This window comes from Mycteria americana, chromosome 1 (genome assembly GCF_035582795.1).
Source record: "Mycteria americana isolate JAX WOST 10 ecotype Jacksonville Zoo and Gardens chromosome 1, USCA_MyAme_1.0, whole genome shotgun sequence".
NCBI classification, from domain to species: Eukaryota; Metazoa; Chordata; class Aves; order Ciconiiformes; family Ciconiidae; genus Mycteria; species Mycteria americana.
In genome coordinates, this window is record NC_134365.1 from 120221113 (window position 1) to 120246249 (window position 25137).

Here is a 25137-nt window from a genome sequence, read left to right on the forward strand (position 1 = left end):
TCAAACACTTAAATCAGCCAGAAGGTGCTGGCGTGTACATGTTATTTGTCTTACCTGCCTTAAGGACGTGCCAGCCAACCCTTGATGCTCTGCAGGCGATTCACTGAACAGACAACAGAAAGGAAGCCTAGGGGAAAAAAAAAAGCCATAACAGTGTTTGACCAGTTGCATCTCCTCTTGCCAAGGAATGATGCAACTAATCTTCACCCTTTCTTTGTACTTTTTTCAAAGGTATCCTATTGCTGGGCCAAGACCAAAGGTTTTGAGTTTAAAATTTGTGAAAGAGGGCACATAAAGCCATGTCTATGTCCTTTCCTCCCTACTTTGGACCTGAAAGATGCGTTTTCTTACTACCTTTCTCTTTTCCCTGTGTCAAAAGGCCATAAAGGACAATTGCACCTTCCCGGGCTACACTCGAGGAGCTTGTGTCAGACATTCCTGTGTAGAAGAATAAAGTTTACCTAATGTGCTTAGCTGGTTAATCGGACCTAACTACCCTAGACAAACACTTTTCTTACGTACGTATACGTAGCATCGCCTTCTAGGGGAAGACACAAAAGTGAGCTTCAGAGGTCATAGGTTTTTATGAAGTTATTGTGACATTCACACACCTACCTCAAACGTCCTATACTAGTGCAAGGATAACGCAGAATACTAAAAGGCAGTAAGGAGTGAGAGGATGCTGGGTAGTAGTTGGCAAAATACTAACCAAATATTCTACCCCTGCAGGGCTGTGTAAGAAAGAATGAGGTCTGAAAAGTGGAAAGAACCATCAAAAACCTGTTTTCTCACCTGACACCCGCTCAAGACCAGAACGTGGCTACTAGTGAAATGTACTTGAGTTCCTGTAAAGAATGAGAACTGATGGCAAAACATGGGAGTTCCTTCTTATCATGAGAAAGCCTCTGAGGGGCTAACCCTATTCTCATTTCCAGTTACAAGAAACTTCTCAAAGACATGAGTGAGGAGATAGTTTGCATTTATACTATAGCTCAGAGTCCCAGGGCTTACTTAGAAAGCAACATTTCATCATGCATAGTGATCTTGTCATCAGGCATCATTTAACCAGAGACTGAGAAAAAATACTTCATTTCATGATGTCTGGTATTCTAAATCACAGATTTTTAACTGTATTTTTGTAGGTAATAATTGTTAGTGTGCACTTGGAAAAAAATTGCTATGCCAAATACAGGGTTGGATTTTGTAACCAGACCATAAACATATGGATGCAGGCTATGACTGGTCACTTGTTCAGCAACATTAATAAATTATTTAAAATATGGTACAGCAAATATTATGGCAAATGGTGTTCAAAGTAGAACACCATTTGCCATAATAGAATCTCTTACGGATCTTTTCTTCCAAAATCCAGCAACATTTTGGTGAAGTAAAGAACTTCTGACAAACTAACACTGACAGTTGGGAATGCTGTATCACCTACTGATCTGCAGTGTGCAAAGTTTACAGCTGAGGCAACAGCTCCACTCCTTGAGATATCACTGTTACCCTATCTTAAGTTAGCACTGCTGACCTTTTTTTTTCAACAGATCAAAGACTTTAAACTGGTGAATTGCTTGTCTCAGCCAATTTTAATGAGGTCTTGCAGGATACAATAAGAAGGAGAAAAATGCCACATGAAGAGATAATCATTTGCCTTCTCCCTCCTCTTTTGTTAGAAGTTTCTTCAGACTCTCTAATCTGTTTTGAACCATTTAAGCATTTTTCGTAGACATAAGCTCTTATCTTAGATACAGGATATTTTCATGATCAGTTGTGCCAAGTGACATAAGGCTGTATGTTCTCACACCAGTTTTCACAAAAATTCGGACAAATGGTACCTTAAGAGAAAAGTCACGTATATGAACAAGCTGAAACTTTTTAATGCTAAATTAGCATTAAAACCTCCAGACAAGCTAATGCCATTTTTAACCTTATTCTTTGATCTCAGATTTGCTTCCTGACAGAAGTGGTGACACTTGCCTCTTTGAGGAGAAGCTGTCTCTCTGTATCCTCTGCATCAAGAGCTCTAGCCTCCCTACAGAAATGTCACCTGAGGGATCTGAATGGAAATCTGCTGTTACATATATTTAAAAACTTGCAGACAAGAAGCAAAACTCACCACCAACAAATTCCGGTAACTGCAGCCTGCCATCTTACTATTATGAAAGCCACTGAAAAATATTCGTCTACCCACTACTGGTCTAATGGCATAAGCCACCCCCCAGCTGGTTATTGTAACTCGGGTGTCAGATTCGTGAGTCAAAATAAGGTATTGATGATATTCGTATCATCACAGCACCTAAAGCTCAACCGAGACCATTATCACATCGGACCAAGCGCTGCAGTACTCCACAGCCGAAGGACCATCTGCCCTCAGTGCTTAAAAGTTCAAATAGACAATTCAGAGAAAGCAAGCAGTGCTGATGTTCTACAAATATGGCAAATAAATAAAATATGAAGTGATCACACACCCCCAGCATTAATTCAGTCATAGACTTCAGAAGAAAAACTAAACCTGGGGTTTAATGACAGATACATCCTTTCTTTTTGTTACATATGAAGGGAATGCAGCATATGCTTTTGACTGGAAGAGCTGGTAAACGACGAAAAAAAGGGATCTTCACTCCAATGCTTAGCTTTGGGGATAGAGTACATCTTTCAATGTAAGTGACAGTGATCAACAATAATGATTTATTTACACACAGGAAAAAAGATTCCTGGGCTAAATCGCTAAATGCACACTAGAGCAGTGCCGTTCCAATGTTTTAAACAACACACACTACCATCTAGTGGTAGAAAGAAAAGCACGAAGGATCTCAAAAGGGCTACCTTTATTACATGCGTCTGCAACAAAAATCCTCACTTCTCAAGTGAAAAGTAGCTATCTAACCAGCACGGAAAAAAAAATCAAACTATACGGAAGTTGATTATAACTAAATGGAAAATGTTTGGAGAAAGACTGAGCATGTGGTCCTATGGGCGACTTTACTTCCTAAACACTCATTTAAACCACTGACTTATTTAATGTTTCTTAGAATAGGTTTTCATTGCACCTGTTTAGTGGCTACACATAGGCAGATGTAGTTAGCAGGTTACACACATGCCATTGGTATCAGTGACAATACTTCAGAAGACTTTGAGGTTTTTTCCTGCACAGAAGCCTATTCACAAGACAGTACTGCAATCACTCATTGGCTGTAGACTTTGAAAAAGATTATGCATATCTAAAATATGCATATATTAACACTGAAGATTAATTTTGGCTATCAGTAACACAGTTTTCTTTTCATTAAAATAATTTTTCTTTAATTACCCCCAAGCATATGCCCCAAAAAGAAAATAGTTATAAATAAAATCCCATCTTCTTTAACAGTTTGTTCTGATGTTAAATGCTGTTAAAGGTATGTTTTCTTTCTAGCTTAAATTTGCCTGGTTTTCACTGATAGCCATTTGTTCTAGTTCTGTTTTTCTCCACTGTAATAAAAAGTCTCCCAGTACTTGATGTTTTATGCTGGAGTCCCTCCTCGCTATTCTTTTTGTTCAGCTAAGCAGATCCAGTCCTGCAAACCTCTCAAGAGTGTTTTTCCTCTTACAGCTGCTGAAAGTGGTTTCACGCCTGGTCCATAGTTCTCCCCATCATGTCCCCTTTCCTTCCCTTGACTTAATCCAGACATCCCAAGGGATTCCCTTTTCAGCGTATCATCACCCTTGCCCTCTGAGGGTCTGGATGCCATCCAGTGCTGCTTGCCAAGCTCCTGCCGCACCTCTGCAGCATCATGCCCCCACCCCACCTTTCCTCCTGGATGCCTGCGGTCTTCACAGCTGCTTGCTTAGCTCGGCCTCTGTCCACCGATAGCTGTAGCAACCACAGTAACCAGGTGTCCTGAGTGCACTTACTCCAGTTTGATAACCTTCCCCAAGCCTTACCAAGGCAAATATACATCTTAAAACACCATTAGCACAGGTTTGATTTTTTGTTGGCTTAGAACAATTTGTATAGATCACTTTTCTATATGTTTTTTGGTCTTTGTAGCCAACAGCATTCAAGGAATTGCTGCAGCCTGTATCTTATCAACCATCTACATTAGCTACATCCAGCTGTATTGACTGAAAATATCTCATGACTCTGGCTCTCATAGCAAAACGTCTTCAACAGCACAACCTAAAGGGTTATTTCTGATAGCAATTTGGTGCACTGCATTTGACAGTACAATACCCCGTCCTTTTTTTTCTTCTTTAACTTGTGCAGACTGATCCTCTTTGTCTCAAAACCACAGTAGTGAGAACAAGAAAGCAGAGTGATAGCCTCTCTGTCCCATATTGTGTAGATGGGTCTTTTGTGGAAGGACCTGGCACCCACAGGAGAGGTAGGATTAGCTGGAGTGTTTTTCAGGAGAACTGCTAGTTATTTGGAAGAGTAGGAGTTGTCCCAGGGTGGAGAATAAACACACACAAAAAATGTTGTTAAATAAAATAAATACAGCGGAGCTAAGATTTCTTTACCTTGGTATGGGTAGGAGGCTACAAAAAAGTCTTGAAGTGCAGAAGCTATGGCTTGTTAAGGAGTCTTTAAAGTGGTAGGCAATGTGCAAAGCTCATGTAACTGATTCAGATCAGTTGCTTTGTTAAATGTCTATCAGCATAATCTCTTCTCTTTTATACGTATCTCCCCCATCTCCCGTGGTTCACTATGCTCCTTCCCTGCCACTGTTCTCAGTTAGGTGGTAAGTTGCTCTGGAATGCCTCTTCCTATATTTGCATTGTGCCTGGCAGGGTTGGACTCCCAAGGTCACTGCCACCTTTGGATGCCACCTCAGATCTCACAACGATACACTTTTCATTATAGCAATGCAGCAGGTTACCGTGTACCTCTTACTGATTTTTAAACTACGCTCTGGTAAGTCAGCTCCTAAATTACACAGAAAAGAGTAATACACAGCAGAGGTAAAAGAGCCATTTGTTTCAGGAGCAATCAGTAATAAGCCTGGTTACTGATTTACCATAGAGCTTATTTACAAGTGCTGTAGAACAAATGGGTTTTGTCAGTAAGTACTTCTGAAAAGGAACAATCAATATAATACAATTTTAACAAAAATGGTTTCAAAGTTGTTAATAGAAAGAGTAAGGTTGGATTCCTAATCCTGGGAAAAGAAAAAGAAAAATAAAGAAAATAAAAATAAAGAAAAAGAAAAAAAGGAAAAGAGAAAGGAAAAAGAAAAGGAAAAGGAAAAGGAAAAGGAAAAGGAAAAGGAAAAGAAAAAGAAAAAGAAAAAGGAAAAGGAAAAGGAAAAGGAAAAGGAAAAGAAAAAGAAAAAGAAAAAGAAAAAGAAAAAGAAAAAGGAAAAGGAAAAGAAAAAGAAAAAGAAAAAGAAAAAGAAAAAATGAGAGATTGTGGCATAACCTACAAGCAAATAAAATAAAATGAACATTAGTGAAAAATGGACCTGAGCCCATACAGAACAAACTGAGCGTCATTCTATCCCTAGGCAGATGGTGCTTGCCTTTTTCTACAGTTTCCTACCCTTTCTCATCACTTCTAGAGTATTATGCACCAAAACCAGCCTCATTAAACACCCCCTCAAAAAAAAAAAAAAAAAGAGTCAGCTGCATAGATGTCGTGGGAATTCCACATTCGAATTAAGCAAAAGTAAAGTAGGGCTGAAGAGACCTCTGGAGATCACCTATTGCAGCCTCTCACTACAAGGCTGCAAAACCATCCATTTCTTTACTGATGATATGAAAAGCTATTTTCAAGGCTATTATTACAGTGTATAAAAATATTTCAGAAAATTCTGCTGAAGGGAAAGCTATCTATTAATTTATAGAGAACTACATATGGATGTGATCTGTTTTTCTAATGAACTGAGTAGTGTAACTGTAAGTGTAACAGTCAATCTGCAAATATTGCAACACGGGTCATAAAAGACAAATGATCATTGCACCTCTGGGTTGCACATGTAACTTCTATATCAGCTAGGTATTAACTCAAATAATTTTATGACTATTTTGAAATATTCTAAGTTTTATTCCCCAAATCTATAATTATTTTAAAAGTTATAAAAATTTTATAAGTTCTCTGAGTTTTGCAAAGAATTGTATTCAAAGCCAAGTTCAAGTGGAAATGGTACAGAATGTGACTCTGTTTTACATGGGGAAAAAAAAGCTGTTAAGATCTATGAAAGTTAAAGTGAAATTTAAAACAGAAGCAAGAGTATGAAAAAGATCAAATGAGCTGTGATTAGGGATTATATTTTAAGAAATTATTTCAAGATGCAACAGGCACAGTAAAATAGGAAACTAATTTAAAATAAATGAGTTTAATGTAGTAGGGATTAAAATAATAGAGGAGTTCAAGAAAATCTAGACAGTTTATTAAAAGTGAAGAAAATCTCTTGGACCTTAGAAAAAGCTTTGAGTTATTTCCAGATTCCACAGTAAAATGCTCTGATGGATCTAATTAGAACTTCTTATACAATTTTGTAAACCAGGTCAATGTGAGAAAAGCAACGTTTATAACACAGAAAACGTGAAAAGCTCTATGTGGTTTGTCCATTTAGTTTTGAGTATGTCGTGGGCACTTTGCAAAACAAGTAAAGGCATGTTTTCTTCTCTGAAGAGCTCTTTTTTTTAAGGAGGAGTTTCCAGGTGCCTTGAGCAGATGAAATTCAGCTGAAGTTGGAGCAGTTCAACACTTTTGAAAACTCACGCCTCAAATTCAGTGCCACAGTATGTGTCAGAAAATAGAGGGAGGGAGGAACGATGAGGATGACAATAATGAAATCACAGTTACTTAAGAAGACCCAGATCCTTGCAAAGACTCTTAGCTTTAAACATATCAGTAATCCTATTGAATCATGTGCAAATCAAGGTGGTCCTTTAAATAGTGTTGTGTGCACGCCCGTCCCTAAGCAATGGTGCATGAGGTAGGGGATGGGAATGGTTGAAAGGCATTTGAAAGTGACAGAGAGGAGGGAGTTCAGTGAAGTAAGTTTGATGGGGATTTCCTAAGCAGAATCAAAAGCCTGGGCAGAGGTCTGGAGTTGTCAAAAATGAGAGCAGGTCCAGAGTTCAAGTCAGACATACTGTTAACAACAAAGTCAGTGCTGAGCTGGCCTTATTTAGCTAGCAAACGAGATGATATGAGGCTGCAGGACAGTCATTGGACTTTCTAGGACTTTGATGCTTCTGGGGCACTATCAAAGTTAATTCCAAACCACTATTTTATTGAATTAGATATGATACTTGACAATAAAAAACTACATATAAGGTCTGTTTGTTATCTTGCCTGCGGCACATGGAGGACGTTATTGCTTCATTGAAACAGTACTGCGTAACAAAAATAAAAGTAAAAGATAAGAATAGGAAAGTCAAAGACTCTTTCGGAGAATGAACAGATTTTAAGTACTTTAAAAAAGTAGTAAGCAGTACGGAGTTTATTCTTCTGAAAGCTTTGTTGTTGATATTCTTCTACTTTTTTAACACACTGCAGAATGATTCATTCAGAACTTAAGTACAGGCTGCTTTGGGGCCTGCAGCTTTGTGGGATGCCGGGAATTCGGGGAACTGAGAAACAAACAGAAGGAAGAGAGGGACTGGTGGTATCTGGCAAGAAGGTGCATCTGCTCTTCCTCTCTGCTTTTTCAGCCTTGATTAGAGGTAGCTTGGCTTTCTGTGCTTCCTAGCCCAGCAACCAGGCTTTTTCCCCCCTTGCACGTCTACATCCCTACCTTCTTCCCAAGCAGACTGCCTCTAAGCAGCTGGGAAGGGAGCCGATTGCCCCTAATCAGCTTAGTGCTGGGAAGCTCAGAACACTAAATACAGATGGCATCACCCCCCCAACACGCAGCATGCTGCTGCGATTTTCAGCGAGGCATCCCTCCCTCTCAATTTTGTTTGGGTGAACCAAACACCCTTTCAACCATGTGGCAGAATGCCACGCCGACTTCTTGACAGAAATTTAAGAATCCAGGGGTAAACATAGCAAACATACATGTATTTTGAAAGCAGTAAAAATTATAGTCCTCCAATACCATTTTTTCACTTGCAGCTTTGTCTTTTCTGTAGTTGAAATAACATCTTTTAAATAGGAGAATACAGAACTGGCTTACGTATGAACGTTAATACAGTTTGGGGTTTCTTTTTTTCCATCACAAAGGGCTAGGGAGTCATATCCTTTTATGGGATAAAGTTTTATACCACAAGTAATTTGTGGAAATTCCAGTTAAACCACCAGCTGCAATAAAAATAATGCAGAAAAAGTAATTGGGCTTTGGCCCACATTTTGCTGACTGTCCATTTTCAAATTTCAGTCTGTAAGGGAATCACCTGGGACAGGATTCACCTCATATCAGTTTAGATGTGTCCAGTACAGACATCATCCCCCTGAGCCAGTCACCCTCAGGTCCTTGTACGGCCAGTGTAGAGAAATAAGCACTTTTCTGTCAAGGATCATCTGGTCTGCTTTAGACATCTACCTTGGGATGAGAAGAATCATTTCACTGACTCTGCTCACTGGATCTCTCTTGGCTCTAGGGTCTGCAGACATGCAGTTTGTACCTGTCTATGTTTATTCTGAAAAATCGCTCCCTCCATCCCATGGTGGAGAAACCAATTAAATGCCACCCAATTTCCAGAGGCTCTGCTCACCCCTATTTCCCATGAGTTCAGTGCAAAATAGCAGTTACTCAGCGTCTGGCAGAAACAAGCAGAATTCAAATAGTGTGCAGGCAGCTTTTGGCCTGGGGACATGTAGCTTCACCTCTGAAATGTGGCAAACCCTGGGAAGAGCAGATGCACACGCTTGATGAAACAGCACAACTTCAGCCGGAGCAGGCACCAGGGAATAGGCAGAGCAGGCTTCTGGGGGGCAGCAGCCTGCACAGGGAGGCAAAACAGCCTTGCTGGCTCTGTTACCCCAGTTCACTTAGGGCGAACCATTAAATATTTGGCATTTGTGTATTTGGCACTGCACAGGACTGTGGACTGGAGTCGCAGAGGCATGAACAAATACCCCGGTCTGCTCCGTTTGCGGTGGGACTGATCTGTCCCAGGAGGTAAGCAGGCCAGTGGGGAGAGCTCTCTCCGAGACCCTTGTAATGCAAGAGGCATTTTTTCCTCACCTCAGGCTGCAAAAATGACAGTCTTGATCTGCAACTCCCTGTACAGTCAGGGAAGGAAAAGAAGTTACAATAATCCAAGCAAGTACAGCCTAATTGATAACCCCCAGGGATATAACTTGTTCACTAACAGACTATAAAGGGATCTTCGTGTTGTCCGCTAATGTCTAACATCTGTGATATTTAATTACCTGCACTCATCTTTTAAATGAAGAAGGTGTGCAATAATCCCTCCTGAAGCCAAACTGAGAAAATAGTATTTATTAGCTGAGGGCCTGTTTTAGAAACAGATGGGGTGTAAAGAGCTTGAAAGTAGTGTACAGGAGGAGCGTGAAGCAGGGGAGATTAATTGTTAAGTAATTGAGACAGAGGGGAAGAGTGTTGAATGCAGAGAGCACAGAACAACAGATATCCAGAGCTCCGGGATTTCACTGGGACAGATCTGATTTTAATGGCGTATTTCCCAAACTGCCTTTGTGAAACCATGACGCTGAAGAGTGACAAGAAGCAATGTCGGGCTGACCGGCCAGCTCTCCTCCGAACTGTGCCCACTTTACCCTGTCCCCCGGCTCTCTGACTTCCTACTTTGTTTCTCTTCCTTGCACGGGGACCTCATGGCATAAGCCCCAGCAGGGTGACCTGCTAGAGCAGCGACATTAACCCAGCGCCTGCACATGTCATTGCTAGGTCTCAGCTCCAGCAGAATTAGGAAATGGATGTTCCTATACTTGAGGAAAAACACAGCAAGGTCTGTTACAAACTATTCAATCATTACTCCATAAAAATGGTAACTGTATCAAACACTGTATCTTAAACTTTTCTCTCTCCTACAAAGATAATTAACAACTTGGCTATGTCAGCTGTTAGTCCTTTTCTGCTCTGCCTTTGTCAGACTTCCGCGAGTATTTAAAGAGCTAATCTTTTGTTACACTTAAACATTGCCCCATGTTAATAATCAGGCAGTGTTTATCACTGAAAGGGTTTTTTTGCCGGCCTTGAAATCCTCACCTTGTTTTGTACTAAAAGCTACAGAGCAGGGAATAGGCAAATAAAGAAAAATAGGATACTGGTATTAATGAATAAGCTCCGCAATGAATAAGTATAGGTGAGAGACAATCATCTCTCATGTAGTTCCATCAGATCAGCAAGGTGCAAGTCCCATGTCAAACTCACAACCTGAGCAAAAGCTGAAACGGATACCCAAAGGAGGTATTTAGAGAAGTGGTGCAGATCCAAGGGACAGTTGACAAGAAGAAGCACTTAAGAACAGGCAGCTCCAGTGACCCAGAGGAGGCTGTGCCACATGGGGCTGCAGAGGGAACCCAGCTGTCGGGGCCCATCAGCCACCAAAACTGAGCAAAGCTGAACTCATGGGGACTGGGAGCAGGAGAGGGCTTCTCAAGGGGTGCAGCCAAACACACTATTCACATAAACACAGCCAGCTGACTTCGGTGGTTGTGTCTATAACCTGCAACCATTTCTCCTGCAAAATTCCCACCACTTTTATGCCATGGATATTGCTTTGCTATTCATTCCCACCGTGAAAACCTGAGGTGAGCCTTCTTCCTTCCAGCCAGTGTCCTATCCGCCACTGGACAGGAGACAACATGGCAGGGCTTGTCGATGGTCTGCACAGTTGAGGACAGCTCTGCCTCATATCTGAAAGCTTTGCAAGATGGGACTTGTATTGCACCTTGGGGATGTGGCCAGCCTTCAGGCCAAGGGTTAAGAACCCTTCAGCAAGGGTTAGGATGAGTATGTAGAAATAGAGATGACTGAGATATGTCATTCTACTGGTATCAGAACCCATAAGAGAGAAGTGAAATAATTGCCTTACGATGGGTCCAGCTGCAAGACCTCCATTGCCAGATGCTGAGCCTCCATTCCTAAATCTTCAAGAAACATTCCTTCTGACCATGACTGCCCCTGTTCTTTTGTCTCACTGGCAACGCACCTCTGGGCAAGCACAAATTCTATAAGAAATAGCTGCAGGACTGTTTATTTATTTGTCTGTTTGTTTATTTTTATCAAAGCAGGTATTTGCCCTCATGGAATGATTTATTTATTTCCCATCTCCTGTTGGCTGCATCTTCTCCCGTCCCACCCATTCCAAAGCCCTGTGTTCAGTCTGTCCCCGCTCTTTCCACTCTCAAATATAAAAGTGTTTTTATATACACATACATAAGACTGTTTAATTGCATGGTTTTTAAATATGATACCTCACACCTGTCGGCTAACTTTTCCATCCACTGTTCTCTCTGCACCTAGAAAACTATGACTATTTTCCATTCAAATAGCGTAAGTACTGCTTTCACATAAATCACTTTTGAGAAGAGTGGGACTAGAGCAGGCTGCATCTCCTAGAAAATGACTTCTTGCCTACAAGCAAAACTACTGAAGCTTATCCTCACACCAGAACCTGCTGATTGTCTTTTTTTGTGTAAAGTGCCTCCATAAGCCAGAGAAATTACCAAAAGTGTGAAAAGATGTCTTTTATCTGGAACAGAAAGCGGCCTGCGGGATGAATCTGCAGCTGCCTTACCCGAACCAAAAGTTACCGCTTCTTTCACACCAGCTGCCTGCTCCGCACAGAACACAGTACTTCTCATCACATTTAAATGCAAACTCTCGCAGAGGCGCATAGCAGTTGACATGGTCACATATGAAGGAAAGCCTCTTAAAAGTATGCAAATCTATTTTTTTTTTACACAGAGTGTTTCCATGTTCCCTCTTACAACTTTTGCAAGTTGATAAGGATACATTTTCCTTCTTAACAATGTTTGGTGCAGCCCAAAGATGGCTTGGGAATACGTTTCAGATACTATGTAGCTGCTGAGATGCGGTATTGGTTCATCTGTATTTTTGAGAAACCGTGCAAGACTTTTGGGGCTCTGCCGGTTTCGGTGTGTCAGCAGCGGTGGGGGTATTAGTGGTTCCCTTCGTAAACCTGGACTTGGAAAATGGCGTTCCTCTCCTTGGCCAGCAAGCCCTCAGCCCCTGGGTGGCTGTCAGCCCCACCCGCCAGCGGGCCCAGGGCTTGTGGGTGCCAGGCTGGTGGCTGGGGAGAGCAGCAGGGTGGCTGGGGGGGCTGCAAGAGACGCTGCGCCTGAGGCCGTGAGCAGCAGCCAAGGGGAAAAGCAAGGGCAGAAATGGGGCTCGGGGGGCTTTGGGGTGGGAGGCGAGGCCCGGGCGGGGCAGGCAGCAGGCGCTTGGCAGGCATGCCCAGCCAGCGCCGGCGGGGCCGCTGGGGGGGCAGCTTTTTGGCCACTCTGCGAAGGCTCCAGTCCCGCCGAGCACCTGCACGCAGCCGGCGGGTAGGGAGGGGGTGGCCGAGGGGAGCCTGGCAGACGGAGAGGTCTGGGGCCGGGGGCCGAGGGACGCGCTGGCCTTGCCCTCCGCGGGGAGGCGCGGGAGGAGGAGCGCGGGCACCTGTGGCTGCCGCCCCCACGCACACGCGCGGCCCCGGGCGCGGCCGTGCGCAGGCGCCGCCGTCCCCCCCGTCGGTGCCCGGCGCTGATCCCCGTCGGCGGCGGCTCCGCTGGTGCCCGCTGGTCGCGGCTCGTCCCGGCGGCCGGACGCGCCCGCCCCGCTGCGCTCTTGGGCAGCGGCCCCGGGGGAGGCCGGCATGGCGGAGAGCCCGGGGCGGCCCGGCGCCCCGCCGCCGGAGGGGAGCGACCTCCCGCGGGCAGGAGGAGAGGAGGAAGCGGCGGCGGCGGCGGGGGAGCCGCAGCCCGGGGTGTCTCCCGAGGGGCCGGCGGAGCCCCCGGACGGGCCCCCCCCCGGCGAGGCGCCGCAGCTGAGCGGGGAGGCGGCGGCGGTGCCCCCCGGGGACAGCGGCGGGACGGGGAGCGGCTTCTCCGGGGGGGCGGCGGAGACCTCGGGCGGGCCGGGCGCGGGGCAGCAGGCTCCGGCGGGGGCTGAGCAGCGAGACCCCGCCGGGGGTGCCTCGGCGGGCGAGGGTCTGCCGGGAGGGCAGCCGGCGGCGGCGGCCGCGGGGGTAGACGCGCCCGAGGGCTCCGCGCCGGCGAGGGCAGACCCCGAGGAGGCGGCGGTGGCCCCGACGGGGACGAAGCCCGAGAAGGCAGTGCCGGCGGGGACAGACCCGGAGGACGCAGCCATGGCCCCGACGGGGACGGAGCCCGAAGAGGTGGAGGCAGCCCCGTCGGGGACAGAGCCCGAGGAGGGGGCGGCGGCAACCCCGGCAGGGACAGACCCCGAGGAGACCAATGCGACAGCCCCGTCGGGGATAGACCCCGAAGAGGCGGCGGGGACAGGCCCCGAAGAGGCGCTAAGGCAGGCAGTCCCGGAGGGGACAGACCCCGAGGAGGCTGCGGGGACAGCCCCGGCGGGGACAGACCCCGAAGAGGCGCTAAGGCAGGCAGTCCCGGAGGGGACAGACCCCGAGGAGGCTGCGGCGACAGCTCCGGCGGGGACAGTCCCCGAGGATGCGGTGCGGGAGGCAGCCCCGGCGGGGACAGTTCCCGAAGACGCGGTGCGGGAGGCAGCCCCGGCGGGGACAGTCCCCGAGGAGGCGGCGGCCCCGGCGGGGAGCGAGATGGCTCCCGAGAGCCGCGGGGAAGCGGAGGTGGCGGTGCCGGCCGGCGGGGAGACCGACCGCGGATGCCGGTCGCCGGGCGGCCCCGACGACGAGGACGGAGCGGAGGCGCCGGGGGCGGAGCGGGGAGCCGGTGCCCCGCCGGTGGCAGGAGCGGGGAGCGCGGCCCCGGGGGCAGGGGAAGGAGGCGCGGCGGCGGGGCAGCGCGGCGGGTCCCCGGGTCCCGAGGGCGGCGAGTGGGACGCGGCAGGTCGGAGCCTGAACGGCGTGCGGGGCCGGGCGGAGGACGAGGAGGACGAGACAGGCTCGCCGGCCGCCCTGGAGGAGGAAGAGGAGGATGAGGAGAAGCAGGAACACGACATCTCCCTCTTCGTCAAGGTAGGGTGCGAGGGGCTGCTGGGGAAACCTGGGTTCACGACCCTCCACTCCTCCAGGAGCCCCGGGCAGCTCCTGTGATGAGTGGCATTTAAATCTGGCAGGCAAAAGTCCAGCCTGGCTAAGGTGATTTGGTTATTAACGCCGAAAATAAACCTGCGTCTGGCTCCTCGTTCCTTCTGCGGGTGGCAGGCAGGACGGGACAGGGCTTCCCGCATGATGGCTGAAGGCCAGTGCTGCCCATCCATCCTCTTGGCCCTCGGAGCTGGTGGTACCACTCAACCCAGAACCCAGAGAAGCACAGACCTAAGGTGGTTTCCCCCATAGTTTTCCTTCATGGGCTCTGTGCTGCATTACTTGAGGTTTCTCTAGGTTTAAACGGAAAGGGTATGCAGGGATCTCAGTTTCGGTGGACTCAGGGGCTCTCCTGCGCCCTCCTCCCCGTGGGGCTGGGACCCAGCAGCATCTGTTTGGAATCGCTAGCTGTGACTTGTGACATAAGGAGTTCTCAAAGGATTTTAAGATCTTCAGAATATAGTAAGAAGGGCACACAGCACATCATGGGGGCTGAGGTGGCAGAAACTGGAAAATATAATTCAAAATGTGATATTGGTATTTCCCAACATGAACTATGGTCAACATTTAGATAATTGCCCCAAAGTTCGGCAAGGCTGGATTCAGAGAGTCAATAAACTGCCCAGCAGTGTAGCATCCCTTGTAATTGTCCAGTTTGTGCATTTTTGGTCAGGGAAGATTTAGGTTAGAGGGAAATGGGCAAAAAAGAGAAAAATCGTAATGGTCTTAAAACTAATTTCTGGTATTTTATAGTATAGAGCTTTAGAGTTTTTTCCTAGCCTGTGCTTGGAACCCTACCAAAATCAGTGGGACTCGGCATGGAAACAGCATCCGTCCACAGAGACAGAATACCAGATGTGAAATTTCTGTGCATAGAAACTATCCTAAGGTGTTTTTCTTCCCTATTCTCTGACCTCTCTGGACTAAATAAAGTATGGAGCAGGGTGGGATATTTTTCTCAGAGTAGACCTAAAACTAAGAAACTAAAACTAGGGAAGCAGAAAGGTGTTTGGGACCTTCTCCACTACAAGCCATACCTCCCATGCAAATAGTGCACCTCCTGAGTTGGCCAAGGCTGCTTCTGTAGCGGCTGGAATTAACCGTGAAAGAAAAACTCATTGCCAGCCCTCTGGGTGAGGGGGGTTAGGGCTGAAGCAGTGTTTATGCCTTGATTTATCCCACCTCAGTGCACACTCCTTCTTTTCAAGGCTGAGCCTCCTTTGAAGTATTGTTACTTAAAAAAGGCTGAGGAATGCTCTGAGGCTTACATGTAGCAGTGTCGGACGTGCTGAATAATGCCATACTGGAAAGATGAATGATAATAACGGCTGATGTTGGTGAACCCTCCCCAGCCAGTCCCCAGCTTAAGCAATTCCTTAGCACGCAGGCTGGGACAGATTCTGTGGTCTAAAGGCAACTCTCTACGTCAGGTTGGTGTATAGTAGCTAGATGATAATGCTGGAGTGGAAATCTGTGATTTTGTGTCAAACAGCAGGAGCTGTTACTGTTGAGCCTGGCAGAGATGACTTACGGACTTTCTGGCTCACAGATCAACAGCCCGCTTTGCAGGGACACTTTGGTAACTTATTTATTCTCATTTTATGCTCTTATATCTGTAACTTATTTATTCTCATTTTATGGTCTTAAATCTATCAGGGAGTGCTGGAGAGTGGCAGAGGGCTAAAGTCATAAAGGCTACCTGTGCCTATCTGTGCACCTGGTGCCTGCTTCATGGAAGAACAACATGGCCAAAATTAGAGAGCAGACTATAATAAGAGCACCTATTGTGACTCTGTAGTCCCCAAATATTAGGATTAAGCATGGTTTTTGAAAATATTTATGAATTAATAAAGACAGAAGAAGGAACATTTTTGTGATTGACTTAGCATTAGTAACAAGAACACCTTGAAAATACTACAGCTCTTCTAATGATTTCAGTGGAGGAGTATTACAAAGCTTGAGTATTTTACCTCACCTGGAGCTAGGTGTTTTTTTAGTTTGACACTGGCATGAGTTCCTCCAGTTCAATGCAAGAAAAAAATGCCTACTGGAGAGCTCAGCATCTCCCCACTCACCAAAATGTGCCGGGGCCACAGTGCTGGGGAATGAGAAGCACTTCTCTTTCCCACTCTCGGGAGAATTCATGTTCATGCTGCTCTTGCTGTCGCCTGGAGACACGCTCGCTATCTTTCTACCCTTTTCTCGGCAGTGGGAAAGGGTATATAAACAGGGCGAGACTGGAAGTTCTCTGTGCTGGCTTAAAGTAGTTTTAAGAGTGCATACATAATGCCATGCTTAAACAGGTGCTGATGTATTTTGATGGGAAAAAGGGGGAGAGCAGATTCCAAGGTGGGACAGCGCGAACTCTGGCGTTTGAGGATTATTGAGTCTCTATATCTAACCACAGCAGGTGGTCCACAGACGTGATGCTCCTTCCTGAGCAAGTGCTAAAACTCAAGGGTTAAGGAAGTGAGAAGACGATCCAAACTGAATGCAAACATTCGTTTCCAGCCTGAAACACTTCCCTTCACATGCATGTTTCTAATGCACGACCACCCCTCTTATGCTCTATTATATCACTATTTTGCGCCTGCCTGTTAGCTCTTATGTGCTTTTGAGATGTTGGCACCCACCTCTACTTTAAGTGCCGCTGACCTCTTTCACCCTTCTGCTGCATTTCTCAGCAAGCACCTTGTCTACTTTCCCCCATGCAGCTGGGGCCTTCCTTGTAAATATATTATCCATCAACTCCCTGACCTTCTTCAAACCTCTATTTAAAACTCTGCCCTTCTGTAATGCCACTGGAAACTGGCCAGTGATTAGGCTGTTTAAAAGACTGAGATCATTGTTTATCCTGTTCAGTATGACCCTAATTTCTTTGTCATCCCTATTTCTGTTTGTTTCACCTGCCTGTTGATTTTTGGCTTACTTGTAAATGGTCAAGGTGGGGATTGTCTGCCTGTTATCTGTGCCTGCATGCACAGTGCTAGAGATAGGAGCCCTGTGCCAAGATTTGATAGCACTATACAAATACAGAGAAATGTTAAACGTCAGTCCCATAACAGGAGAAAACTTACAAGAAACTAATACAGTAGTAGTGATTGAATGATCCTCGCACTTTCCCTGCTAGAGAGCATTACACTAGACTTGGCAGACATTAAAGTGCCCGGTAGTCTTTCAGTAATAACATTTTGAGAATAACAAACAGAAGCATCACCATCAGAAAGAAACTTTTCAGATATAACTGTATGATAAGCAGTGTTTCTTGGTTTTACTGTTGTTGATCAAGCATGTTCTTCTTAGAGGGTTTGTTTTTCTTTTTTTTTTTTCTCTCTTCTGCTTCCTGCTGCTTTGCGTTGGTTCATTTAATTTTGCATATATGTATTTGAATATTGTGAATATCGTGTCACCTCATGCCTCCCATGGTGAGGTGGGTGGCAAAATTCCTGCTAGCTCCACAAGCGTGGGCACCAGCAATTGTGCTTTTAAGCTGATTTGGGTTGCTACGCAGTGCTATTTAGTTGGAACTCAGACACCCGGGGTTCAACGTTGAGATGTCACGCTACCTGAGATACTCTAGCACTTAGCAGGGTTAGCAGCGTCTATGGGTTATCATGTCCTTCTGGCCCAGTAGCTCGATGCCGGACAGCCTACAATAAGGCATCTGCAAAGACAGCAGACATCTGTGTTTGGGCAACTGAACTGTGCCCTTAATGAAGCTGAACTACATAAGACTCCTTGGCTATAACAGCAAGACCATATCAGAATTGCTTTGAGGGTTTCACTCGGTGCCTGTTTGATTTCCATTTTCCCATGAAACAACACGTACTGTGTATTTCCTTTAGATAGTAATATTTGATGTTTCCGGTGTTTCAAAGTCAAAAGTTTGCAAAGGTCATCCAGGTACACTTTCCAATCGGTCTTTGGTAATTCAGCTAAGCATATCTGGCACCTTGGGTAAGACACCTTGTGGATGTTGAAGCTTGCTAGCTGGTCTTCTAAGGTCAATGGTATATGTAGACTTCTTTTTTTTTTCTTCTGTGGCAAAAGCCCTTTATTTGTCAGAAGATGTCTGTAGATGGCATAAATTTATCTTACTATTTGAATATAGCAGAACTCTCACCAAAATGGTTCAGTTAATTTTAAGCAATTTAAACTTTATGTAGGACTTCAGAGTTTATTTCTAAACTAAAAAAAAAAAAAATCCTCCAAGGTTGCCTACCAATCAATTTTAAATTTTCTTACAGATAGAAAACTTAAACACCAGAATCACAACTGCAGATTTTATCATTCCAAAGATTTCTAGGGATAGTGATTTATCTGTAAGTGCTGAACACAACAGTCAGCCAAACGACTCAGCTTCAGCACAAGGTCTTCTCTAAGGTTGCTCATCTTCCAAAACAATTCTTGCTTAGTTTCTGGGTTAAATGGTATATAGTAAAAGCTGACCATGAGCCTAAGGTAATAGATCTTATCCAACGAAAAGTAATAGGCTTTATTCAGTTTTGTGATATTCTTGGTCTCTAAATCAAAGTCATTTCTCTTCATTCCGAGAGTTATTTCATTCCTACCAGGGACCAAGGTTACTTTACTGATACGGAATTTCCTTGCACCGTTCCTGAGATGTGCTTGACTGGCTTGACATACTTAGAGCTGCACTGAATTATCAAAAGCGCTGATAAACAAGAAAATAAAAGCCTTGCTGTGAGTAGAGACATAGGAGTAACAGGTGCTTGCATCTGTGGCTCCAAACACCACAGTTAATGTCTCCAACTTAAATGGTAATGGGTGTTTCATACCAGAGCACAAAAAAGAATCTCCTTTTCTGTGATGCGATGGATCTGTGGTTTATATATAACTTACATTTAAAGTATAAACTGAAATTCTGGGCTTTGAGTGCTGTAGGTAAGAACTCCGTGGGCAGCAGGAGCACAGATCCCTAGTAAAACCTCCTAGCCCGTATGCCCATTCAGTGCACTCTGTGCTGTACCTGATGCTGGATGTAAACGTTTGCAGTATAATCGCTGAGTAGGTATTTGTGCTTAAGACCTTGATTTTTGCTCATCGGTGCAATCAGTCTGTAAATCAGTTAAGTGAGTATGGTTTATAAGGAGAATAGCTGACATCCTGTATCAAAATGAAAGTAGACAGGTGTTTACTGTCCTTTTTAAGTGTAGATTCACTGTAGGAGCCCAGTATTTAGATGACCTCAGGATGGTGAAAGTAAAGATTTGTGTGTGTGGAGTTACACTAGCTTTGTATTTATGGATTAAAAGCAGTTTGGGGGGAAATTTAGGTACTGGATATTTATCCAAGCAAAAGGAACTATCCAAAGCTTGCCAAAGGTGAGCACATGGGATTTGTGTGATGCTACAGGAGGACAAATTGTTGTGGAATGAGCAGGTCAATGGTAGGAACCAGATGGCTTCTCTTTCTCTTCTTTCCCCCTATCCCTACCACCGCTGCTGCATTTCACTTTCCATCAAAACCACACTGTGTTTTCCCTGAGGCACACATCTGTTCCTTTCTCCTCACTCTGGTTTTCTCCTTCTCGAGCTACATTTCGTGTACCTTCTTCAAAAGTAGGAGCTTTTCTCAGGTGCCACATTGCTCCCACTAAAATCCTGTCATTTTTTTATACGTTGTTTCCCTCCACCATTCTTTTGGATGTTCTGTTTTCCAGTTGGCTATGAGACTTGCCTGCTTTTATAACTGAGTAGTTACAAAAGTTATCCCAGAATAAGGAAAAAATCATTCAGGAGAAAGCCCTTCCCCTGGAGCAGAGCACGAGCACCGCGTAGGCTAGATCTGCTGAAACCAGAATCAAACCGAAGCTGGTTGGGACTGAGCCTTGTGGGGCTGCCCAGCAAACCCAGCCTAGCCCCGCTTTTCTGGCTGCTGGTTAGTTAGCTGTTTGTATGCCGATTTTGATTCTTTGACTATATACAGCTGTACGCAAAGTACCGAATCAGCAGAGGTGCGTTTGTTCGAAGACATTTGGCGGTTCTGTTCCCTGTTTTGTCCTACAAAGCAGGAAGCTGGTTCTTCCCATGGGTGTTTGCCCTTTCTCAGCTACGTTTTTTCAGCTGGAATATGGCAATTTCGGGTTCCCTAATGCAGCTTAAGAGGAACTGGCATTACAAATTCCTTTCATAACTCTTCAGGTTATTGTGCATGCCGGGTGCACCTGCAGCAGTTTTTCTGGGAGCGGAGTATGCTTCCAGCAGTCTTGAATAAAACTGTGCTTGGGAGACTTTGGTTTGAAAGGCAATGATATCAATCTTTTTTCTGAAAGAGCTATGCAAATTTTTTTGAATGTGCAATCTTCTTCATTTTTTACTTCTCGTGCTTTCCTTTCTGGCCATTCAGGTTGTCACCTTTTTAGAGCTTAGACTGCTAAAAAGAAACAAGGTTTCTTGGAGCTGCTGACTAAAGAATAGCTTTGAAAACTAGGCCAAAATTAGTTTTGCTGCTTTGCTCCTGGAGGGATGCTTAACAGAGCAGTAGCGTGCTCTGCTTGTTTATGCCAGTGTCAGTTCTGACAACTGAGAGGCCAAGTCCTGTTCCAGAAAGACACAAACCAACATATAGACACAAGTGATCAGAAATATGAAGTTGCATCTAGGTTTTGGTTTTTTTTTGTATGATCTAGTCATATTTCTTGGAGTCATCTTTTTGTCCGTGCTTTGGAAGTCCTAAAACTGCATGTGCACATAGGATTGTACAAGCCTTAAGCATCTATTTATTCTCAGTGTGACTGCAGATCTCTGCAGGCTCATTTTAGGCAAAAAAAGTTTTGAAATAAAGTAAGTATCTTCGAAGCTACATTCCTAGACCTTTTCCTATTTTTATTTACTCCCAGCTCACTGCTTCAGTAAAGCACCTCACCATGTGTTTTCCTTTAAGCAGAAGCTTAAAGTTACGTGCTATTTAAGCCCTTCGCTAAACAGGGGACACTTTCCTGATTCAGTCCTAGGGCATGGCCTGTATTTCTGGCTGAAACCAGCAGAAACTGCTGATGAGATCAGCCTGCTGCCCAAAATTCAACCATACTGCCTCTGCTCCTTGAGTTTTGTCTTCATTAAAAGGCTGATCTCACCTGTGATCGTCACAGACCAGGGGCAAGGATGGAAGTTGTCCTTGTCTACTTTCTGCCTTCGGTCCCTGGTTGTCTGCAGTGAACCTTCATTTCATAAATCCTGTCGGAGAGGTGCAGCCTTCTTCAGAAACGCTGGTGATTGCTGCACGAGGTGATTGCCATGCAGCTGTGCCTGGGAATTTTCATGCTGTCTGCCTGTTTAACCTGAGGCTTGATTCGTATTTGTGTATAGATGAATAACAAACCAGTCTACAGGGCTCATGGCATTCGCAAATATAAAATATTAGGGTGTGGTGAATGATCTTCTGGGGGAGGGGAGGAAAGGGATTTGGCCGATTAGTTGAAAAATATAACTATACTCAAATTAAATTATTAATAAATTCAGGTGACATTTTGGAAATGGTCTTCAAAAATAAAAATCAAGAGCTTTTTTTGAGGAAATATTACCTGTCAGTGTTAGGCCTAGATTCATTTACAGGCAGCTTAGGCACAGTTGCCAAAATGGAGGAGGCAGCAGTAGCTGCATCTTTAGCCCTGTACCTAGGACGCTGATGTGGGATGCGGGTGATTGAGGTTGTGATGTTACCTGGAGCATAAGGGGAAGACTAGTGTGCATCCCTCTCCCAAGCCGGTGCCACAGACACAGAGTTACAGAGTTATTCCTGCTCTCTCTTTGACACCAGCAACATGTAATAATTACCTGCAAAGTGAGACAGCATCGGAAAGGGGAAATACAAGGAGCCAAGCACATCCAGCAACCTTATGGTTAGGCAATGTATGGTTTATTTGCTGTTATTTCCTGTCACAGCAGTATGTAGATTTTAAATGGTATTCAGTAGCCTCTGGTTCCCACAGATTTGGGGATTGCTTGTGGAATAAGAGATGTGTTACCTACACGTGTTACCTACCTTTGAGAAACCAGAATGTGGTAGGCATTAAAAAGACAAAAAGGTATCGTGTCCCCTTCCCAGCATGGGTATAACATATCGTGCCCAGTCCACTTGAGAATCTGGATTTTGGTTTTATTAGCATCCCTAACAGTAAAAATAAACCATTTTTTTGTTGATTAAAAAAATTCTAATTCTATTTATTAGATATCTTTAATACTAAACCAACTTTTTCTTCCATTTGAAACCAGTTCTCTCCAGCACTTTGCTGCCTGTTCGCAGGAAGAGGATTAGGCAGCCTTGTGATCGCTCCGCTTCCACAAACAATTCCGCCTTTTTGGACTCTTCACCTTGACGGGTACCAGCCAGGGTTAGCTATCCCAGGGACTCTGCGTTTTGGCCTTTCCAACAGTCTCGTATGGATCCATGCAAAATTATATTACGGCTCTTTTTCAGAAGTTAGTTTAAACAGTGTGAAGCAGAAGTGATAATGCAAATTATTAATATGACCACAATTCTTGAGGATGCTTATCTCGGGTGAAGTCGCTTTGAATTGGTGGCTGTATATTTTTTGGCAAGAGACAGGCCCCTCCTCTTCAGAGACAGTAAAGGAAGTAAGGTAGTGAAAGGAAATATTATACATATTTTATGGAAGGCGAAGTGAAGCACGGAGACTTACTCCTGTGCCATCGCTGACTGTATTCTCTGTGTCTCCCCTAAAGAGGTCCTATTGCTTCTATTAAAAAATAAGAGATTGCCTGTTCCTCTGACTCTGCCCAAGGGGCGTAAGTAAATGCCATGTGAAGGTTACATGATTATTTTCTTGCTCAGATAATAAAATGTCACGCTGTGATAAGGACTTGTACGCACTTCCATTTGCAATGTCTGATTATTTGCTGATAAGATCCTGAACAAGTCGAGTGACTCCATTCCAGTTGCTTTCAATAACACCCGCCTTGTCAGCAGTAAAGTGTTTTAATTCCTTCAGAAAAATATTTAGCTTCTCAAAGCAAACAGCAGCAGCTCGTACAGCCTGCCACCGGCACAGCCGTCGGAGGCTTTCCCAAGGAGGAGGGTGCCCGTCGCAGCCTCCTCCCTGCGAGGAGCCTGGGGCTGGCGTGCCGGCCGGCTGCGGGATGCGCCGTGCGCAGGGAGATGGTTCTTGTCAAGCCTCTCAGACAGGCAAAGGGGATATTTCCCATCTCGGTTTTTTCCTCTTCATATGCTGAAATTTTAGCATATTTGAATACTCAGAGTAGACTAGAAATAGAATTGTTACGGAACGAAGTAAACTGCAGCAGGACTGGAGTCACAAATGCACGCCCTTTCCCAAGTTATTCAAATGGCATCGTTACCGAGAAGTTAAACATCTACTCAGATTTCAGAAGAATTCTCGTTTGTGTCTTGGAGAATCATTGACATTTAGCTGGTAGTCGTTTTTGAAATTATTTTTAAAAGCTGTTACAGAACCTGAGCGTTTTGTAAAAAATCAAGTTTCTTCCCATGATGGTGGCAGATGAAACTCGAAACAGGATCCAAATATACCCTAAAACTTAAAAATTTCAGGTCGTATGCTGCCTACAGAAACAAACGTGCTACCAACCCCCTTGGCAAAACCATCGGCCTCCTTTTTGCCAGGAGCACCGCAGGGGCCAGGGGCTCCTCGGGGGCCGGGACCTCAGGACTGGTCCTTGTTTTGAGGAATATCAGTGTTATAGCTGTAGCCACTGGGGCTGATTGGTTTGCAGGATGATTCGTGCAGTATATCTTTATTTAAAAACTGTACTTTAATTAGCAATACTGTGTTTCTTGTAGTTTCCCAAAGCCTGTGAACGGACGCGAGGTGGTGGGGAGAGCAGGATGAATAGCCTTGAATTTGAATTTACACCGGGAAGGGAAGGAATAGAGTCCAGCCCCCTCTCTGTCAAGCTAATGGGGTTTTGCTGGTACTTGTGCCCAGTTTTTAACTGCTCTCTCAGGACACGTCTTTGCCAGTTACTGCTGGAGCTGACAGGCTTTTTATGTAATATTTTACCTGGTCATTTGAATTATTTTCTACTGGGACCAAAATATCATATACTGTTAGGGGGGAAAAACCCCACAAAAACCAAATCCCTCTTTTCATCTTCCACTTTTACCTCTTGATTTAAACATCAGAGTTAGGAATACCATTGGCAAATTATTTTCGCAAGCCTTCAATGACCTACTCCCTGAAGCTGCATAAAATAGCTTATTTATTTCTTATTTATTTACTTATTTGTTTACAACACAAATCACAGATACTTTATATATGTGTGTACAGTTTTTGCATTTAGATTGAAACAGCATGGCTGTGTGTCGCAGGTTAAGTATCATATGGTGAAGTGTAAAACAGGATGTGTCATTGAAATACCAGTTAATCTGTTTTCCCCAGACCTATAATGTGTTCGAGAATATAATGCTCTTTTGTTGAAGTAATTCCCTGTAAGAATTTAAAAAGGATATAAGATTTTTGTCTCCATGTAGAATGTTCAGCTGGCATCTTGCCATGTTATTAAATAAGGATTAGAAATAGCATTGAGGTATTTACACATAATTCTTGTAACAGGATAAATAGCTAATAGCATTTGGTTTGCTGCTTGTGCGCTTGTGACCTGGTAATGTTCCCATTAACACAAACACAGACAGCACGAACTCTGTAGACAGAATTCACAGCAGAAGGAAATTCAGTTTTTGAACTAGTTGGTATAAGATTAAAGCCAGTGATCTGTAACTGGGCGGCATTTCCCAGCTCTGATTTTCACCTGTATTCAGTTAAAAGGCTCTTGGTTTTCTTAGGCTCCTGCCAGGTTTTTGAAAATAATCTTGAATCTTAAAATTAAAGAATGGATAAGGATTAGGGGGAGTGATCTTTTTGAGGGCTGTGTATTTTTATTAATTAGCCGGCATATTTCTGTTGTGGTTAAAGTGGACGACGGCATTCCCTCTCCTCACTTCAGGGGAAGTGGAGTGGGGGCACCTCTGCAGCCCTTTTCCTTTGCCTCTGCTTAA

The 25137-nt window shown here is 44.7% G+C and overlaps 1 protein-coding gene across 1 annotated transcript in view; it reads left to right on the plus strand.

Moving 5' to 3' along the window:
- Positions 1–12633: 12633 nt before the first annotated feature.
- CLIC6 (chloride intracellular channel 6) overlaps positions 12634–25137 on the plus strand; it is a 34074-nt gene continuing 21570 nt past the window's right edge. The window contains exon 1 of the mRNA XM_075518237.1: positions 12634–14049. Within this exon, the coding sequence (XP_075374352.1) occupies positions 12742–14049 (1308 nt within the window). The 5' untranslated portion in view covers positions 12634–12741. The remainder of the gene's footprint in view (positions 14050–25137) is intronic.